Raw genomic sequence first — 6,451 nt, forward strand, 5'->3', positions numbered from 1 at the left:
GGAATCCAATGGTGTTAGTTGAAGTTACATCACATGATGGAAACACAAAAAATTGAGTTCAAAGTAGGGAAAACGTGGCATTGTGATCATTCATGAGCAGGGCGCTACTCTATAATACGTATTGATAATAGATAATGTGATACAATATGTTTTGATATTAAAAATATTTTATAAAAATACTACATTTAGTTCCGGTTCCGCCATGCTTTTTACTATGCATAATACCTGCACAATAATATAACCTACCGACGCTATCGTTAAGTTACAGAATCGAAATATACAGACAAATTTTTTAATTTATCAGTTAATCACATTATGCGCCAATATGACTCTGCTCTATAAATAAATCCATGAATTAAAAAATGGCCTAACATGTTAGAGATAGCTTCCCCCAACAGACGGATGTCGCCTCGAACATGTTTTATAAATGCTCGATAACTTTGCGCTGCCTCTGATTTAGCCTTGCCTTTTATTATCAAATGTATCATTTTTTTAAAATATTCTATATTTTAAAATAAGAATATGATTTATCACATTTTCTATTATCGATACACGAGTAGTGCAGCGACCTATCTTAAGAATGCGACGCAAAGCGTTTTCTTTGTTCCCGTTATATGATATAATTTTAAGTAGAATCGGATTCTCCGTCTCCAAAACTGTAAGAAATAATGTCGATTTTGTAAAAAAATAAAAATACTCTTCTTCACGTCACTGACGTGTCGTTCGTACGCAGTAATGAGTCTTTCTGATGTATTTATCAATTTTTCCTGTTCTTGCAATTTATTAACACTTTAATGATACATTTTTCCATTTATTATCATATCTTACACAGTAGCACTAAAAGGTTGGCAAGTAATCACGTATTCTTCATTTTATTTTATTTTTATTCTTTTTATTTTATTAATTTATTCTTTTACTCATTTTATTTTTATTATGAAAAAAATAAATTAATAAGTAATTTATTATGAAAATAAATAAAAAAGAGGAATAAAAAAATAGAGATATAAAAAGGTCAAACAAAAGAAAACAAATAAGCAGAAGAAATGTGAAGAAACACGCTTCATTAGGCGATTCATTAGTGAATCAATACATCAAGAATTTCCGAAGAAAATAATTGTTAGTACGATCACGAGCAATTAGTCAGTTATAATCTATCCCAAAAGAATGATTTCAGTATTTGTTAAAATTTCTCATTAACAAAATAAAATAACTTAATAAAACGTATATAACGTTTATGTTCACACAAATGCGTGTCAACGTAAAAACAAGTTTATCGAAATAAAGAAATGCATCGGCATTATTGACTTTAACATATTAAATAATTTGCTATTTTACTATACTATCAAATATGCAAGCTTTTTGACGCGGAATACGTAAGATATTACATAACAAATGGAACTACAATAAAAAGTGAAGATGCGTTAACTATTAAAGCGCATTAAATTTTTTAGTCTTAATTTATTTTTGCTTTTTTAATATAAATCACATATACAAAGTGTTCGGTAAAAACTAACGTTTAAAGATATCGTGATACTTTTAAATCATGTGATTAATATTTTGCATTTAGATTATACCTCAACGCGCGAATTTTAAACGGTATGATTCGATAACTTTAAATGCTTATAATTTCAAAATTAATATAGCCTCGACATTTTGGTACTAGGATTTGTTTCAAAATAATCTCAGGAATCTATCCTTAAATGTCATGGACACCCTGTATAATGATAATGAGTGAGGGAAGGGAAGAGAGAGACTATGCATCTTGCGCAATCAGATATCGCTGGATAAAAATTCCAGATAACAATGAGTTTATATTGTTATTGACATGTTGCTTGTATCATTATGTGATGTTACCAGTATTGTAGCAATAGATTTGTTGACAAATCGATGTCTTTACAATATAACGATTGAATAGTAATTAAATTTGTCAACTTGCCGGGAACTCTGAAATCAATATCTAAATTTGTGCAATTATCGTTATGTTATCATAATCCAGCACACAATGCTGTCATTCATATTGCTGACAACGCAAGATAACTTTACCTTACAATTACGCAATATAACGATAATTGCACAAATTTGGATGCATATTGTTTAAATGTGGATGCAAATTTGTCTGCATATTGTTTCAAGATCAATGTATGTCGAAATCGTTGAATATATAAGTTATCAATATTATAAACAGATTTGCGTGATTTTGCTGAGACGTTCTTTGTTATCAGGGATCAAACATTAATATGCAATTTATTTATAATACATAACTTTTTAATCACAGCTTCAATTTATGACCAAACTTCGAACTTCCATATTTTAGAGAATTATTCAAAAATATTTTCTAATCTTTTTTCTACCCATTCTTTCCTGTTGTGAGATTTCTGTTTTTATAACACCTAATCTGATGAAAATAAATATCCACGTTACTGATAAATGACTTTGCAAATTGTTTTGATACTGTTATACAGTGTCATCTTCACTTATTACACGCAGTCTCACACAATATCTGGAATGGTCTACACACAGCTTTTAGAAAGTATGTACGGAGTCTTTTTACTGAATTTTATACATAATTTGCATACAGTTTTGCACAATCTTATACAATTTAAATTTTATGAAGGAAAGACTTTTGTACAAAGTTTACAAAATTTCAAAATTAAACTTGAGTTTTATACAAAGTTACAGAAGAAGATTTCATGCGGTTTGCATAAAAATGGCGATATTGTACGAATGCGCCCTTTTGGACACGCTTGTGATATTCTCATCGCTTTTCGCGATGCTTTATTTATGGATGAAATGGAAGCATACCTATTGGCAGAGACATGGTGTACCTACGTTACCTGCACATTGGTTCTTCGGTCACTTCAAGGATGCGATGCTGTTCCGCAGATCGGCTGGAGAGATTCTCAGTGAACTGCACAAGCAAGCTGAGAACGAAGATGTCCTAGGGATCTACATCCTACATAAGCCGTTCCTGATTCTAAGAAATCCCGAACTGATAAAACAGATAATGATCAAGGACTTTAATATATTCCCGAATCATTATTTCAGAGGGGCCAATTCCGATACTGTCAGCAAATGGAGTCTCTTCACCATATGTTATCCTGAATGGAAATATTTGAGGTACATAATATACGTTACATGAATCATAATCAATCATGATCAACAATCATTTGAAAGAATATATTATTAAATCATCTTGCAAATAGACTGTTGAAGAATGTTATTAAAAAAGAAGTATATAAAATAAAAGAAAAAGTAATCTAATAAAGATCTATCAAGACATCTATAAAATATATCAGGACATGTATATAAATTAGAAAATGTTACAGCTAGAGACTATTTCTTGTTCAGATCGAAAATGACACCGGTGTTCACGAGTGGCAAGCTGAAAAGTCTCTTTCAGCTGATGCAAGAGTCCGGGGAAAAGATGAGGGACCATTTGCACGAACAAATTAAGGACAATTCCAAAATCGAGCCGATAAAGGTCAAAGATATATTCTATAAATATACTACCGACGTAATATCCTCCGTGGCATTTGGAATTCGGACAAACTGCTTTGACACACCGTCACCAGAGTTTTATGTCAACTGTAAGTAAAATAATAAATATAAAGTAATGAATTTAAACATGCTATATATTACACTTCGCTCTTTTTCATCTACATCGAACTTTTTTTGCAACGTATACTCTATTCGTTTCTCTGTGTAGCACGTAAAGCTTTTGTCCGAACCATCCTAAGCGCTTTGCAGTTCTTCTTCTTATTCTTCTTGCCGACAATTGGAAACTATTTAGGTGGTTCGATGCTTGGCAGATACACGGATTATTTCCGTAAAGTCTTTTGGGACTCTATGGACAATAGAAGCGTCACAAAAATAAAACGAGGAGATCTAATTGATTCTCTTTTGCAATTAAAAACTGAGACGCCAGATAATATGAATGTTCGTAAGTACCAAATATGTATACATATATATATGTAGCGTTAAATATGATATAGATCCCACTATCAAACTAAAATAGTTTTCGCAAATCTAATATATATATAAGATGAAATTAATCGAATGTATTAACACTAAAAATTTCGAATTTTCTTTTAACCTTATTATAAATAAATCTTCATTTGCAATTGAAGTTTATCATATACAATGATTAAAATGGAAAATGGATTTATGTAACACATTTGTAATGAGATCTAATCAACCATATATTTCTTTTTCATCACTCTGCACAAACAACACGCACATACACGCATAAATGGCATTCCAATATTAGCAATCTATATTAGAAGAAAAATCTATTTTTACTGATATTTTCTTTAGGGTTCGAAGGGGATGTTCTTCTTGCACAAGCGGCGATCTTCTTTGTGGCTGGTCGCGAAAGCAGCATCTCTACTATGATTTGCGTTCTCTTCGAATTAGCTAAACACCCGGAAATGCAGAGACGCGTGAGGGAGGAAATCCTCAAAACAATCCAGGACGCTAATGATATGACATATGAATCAGTCCACAATATGAAGTATCTGCATCAAGTGATAAATGAAACGCTAAGATTTTATCCGCCCGCGCCGATCATAGACAGAGTTCCTCTTAGCGATTACACAGTGAGACATAGTATACATTATATTTCAGAAATTATTTTCAGCAACAAAAAATTTTTCAGTAAAACGATTTTTTAATCAATTTGATATCAATAGAGACGTCTTGGAAATATCTCGAATTAAACTATGAATTATAATCATAAGAATAAATTGTAGTTTCCTGGCACAAAAATAACTGTCAAGAAAGATATACCGGTATACGTCGTATTACGTGGTATTCAAACAGACCCAAGATACTACCGGGATCCTATGCGTTTCGATCCTGAGCGATTCAGTGACGAGAGAAAAAACGAGATTGTACCCTGCACTTTCCTGCCCTTCGGAGAGGGTCCACGGAATTGTATAGGTTCGTAAATTGAACTCGTTCACATAAACGGATGTAAAATGGAATATAAAAAAATAGAATTTGCTGGAAAAAGCAACATTTATCATTCCTTGACATTTATTACGCGATAAACTTTCTTTCGCGATAAGATTTACTTTGTTTTGCAGAACAGAATTGTGCGATTAAAACAATATACTTATTTAATGCTTTTCAAATACCACAAATCTTTTTCAGGATTTTAATACTACTTGAGAAAGTATTCACTAATATTTAAAAGTTATAAATAAATAATTTTAATCATACGCGCGCGCATGTATTTTATTTTAGTATAAGTATAGTATAGTATAAATACAAGAAAAAAAAATGTTTATCCGTTTATATAACCAAATTCTTCCTTGATTTTCTCTGATTTAATTCCACTTAAATATTAGGTATGCGGCTGGGAATTTTACAAACCACTGTGGGACTGATAACGATTTTACGTGATTATGAAGTTGCATTGCATCCTTCATGGAAGAACCCCATCGATCCGCGAAATGTATTTATCTCGCCACCAGCAGGATTCTTGCTGAATTTCAAGAAGATATGATGCAACAATAGGTATATAATTATTGCAATTTTTGTTTTTATCATTTTAGAATATGTATATGAAAGCATTAGAAATTATTTTGATTAATGAATATGTTAGTAGGGCATGAATAGCTCTCTATGATGAAAGTATAATCGCTGTAATTATTAGCAAATTTCTTATATGTACAATCATCTTCTATAATTTATAATAATTATATTAAGTGTATTAATATTATACAATTGTATTCGTTATAATTCTATCGAATATCTATGTGGCTATACTTTCTAGAAAATAAAAATTTTAAACTATTATGTCTAAAAAACATTAATCGAAAAAACTTCCCTTTTACAACACATCTATCAAAATATCCTCTTTATAAAATTATGCAAATTTTGACATAAAATATTAACAAAATTTGTTTTATATATATATATATACATACACACACACACATAACTAAATTTCGATAAGTTAATTGACTGTTTTCTGTAAAAAAAATTTTTATTTCAGCTCTCTCTCTTCAATAATGTAATTATGAATTTACTATGTACACTATTGTATGTATCACTATTGTACGTATTTTAATGAACGAATTTGCTATGTACAGTATTGAATGTATGTACCTCACGAACCAATGACATATGCTTGTTTGCAAATTTAATTATAATTTTGTCCTCAATCTTGCTACTTGGGCAGTAGCGCCAGATATTTCTTAAATTCTGGGAGTACACAGTCTCGTGGATTGAGCGGCGTCACTGTGGTTAAATAATCGCTGAGATATTGCGGCAAGAAACAGAGGATGCCTTTGCTAGCCAGCATAGCCCAATCTACCGACTGGTTTACCTGTTTATAATAATGAAATTATTTGAGCGCTTCGATAACGTGATTATAAATTTGCTGTGCATATTATTTTGTATGCATGTGTGTGTGCGTGCGCGCGCGCGTGTGTGTGTGTGTGTGTGT

General features: G+C 31.3%; 2 protein-coding genes across 6 annotated transcripts in view; one reads left to right on the plus strand and one right to left on the minus strand.

The window, feature by feature from the left end:
• Window positions 1-2,486: 2,486 nt before the first annotated feature.
• On the plus strand, window positions 2,487-5,628 carry LOC108746737 (cytochrome P450 6k1-like). Of its 3 annotated transcripts, none has more exons than XM_018483670.1 (7): window positions 2,487-2,530; window positions 2,674-3,117; window positions 3,349-3,587; window positions 3,707-3,940; window positions 4,315-4,595; window positions 4,749-4,938; window positions 5,349-5,628. In XM_018483670.1, the coding sequence occupies exons 2-7, from the start codon at window positions 2,708-2,710 to the stop codon at window positions 5,504-5,506; spliced, it is 1,512 nt and encodes a 503-aa protein (XP_018339172.1). In that variant the 5' UTR covers window positions 2,487-2,530; window positions 2,674-2,707; the 3' UTR covers window positions 5,507-5,628. The 3 variants fall into 3 exon arrangements, with proteins under 3 accessions (XP_018339172.1, XP_018339174.1, XP_018339173.1); XM_018483672.1 differs by having other exon boundaries at window positions 2,488-2,530; window positions 2,683-3,117; XM_018483671.1 differs by lacking the exon at window positions 2,487-2,530 and having other exon boundaries at window positions 2,616-3,117.
• A 373-nt stretch (window positions 5,629-6,001) lies between these two features.
• Window positions 6,002-6,451, minus strand: part of LOC108747034 (DNA topoisomerase 2-binding protein 1-A) — an 11,872-nt gene continuing 11,422 nt past the window's right edge. For all 3 annotated transcript variants that reach the window (XM_018484261.1, XM_018484262.1, XM_018484260.1), the window contains one exon: window positions 6,002-6,331. In XM_018484261.1, coding sequence (XP_018339763.1) covers window positions 6,173-6,331 — 159 coding nt within the window. In that variant the 3' untranslated portion in view covers window positions 6,002-6,172. The remainder of the gene's footprint in view (window positions 6,332-6,451) is intronic.

This window comes from Trachymyrmex septentrionalis, unplaced genomic scaffold (assembly GCF_001594115.1).
Source record: "Trachymyrmex septentrionalis isolate Tsep2-gDNA-1 unplaced genomic scaffold, Tsep1.0 scaffold19, whole genome shotgun sequence".
Lineage (NCBI taxonomy): Eukaryota > Metazoa > Arthropoda > Insecta > Hymenoptera > Formicidae > Trachymyrmex > Trachymyrmex septentrionalis.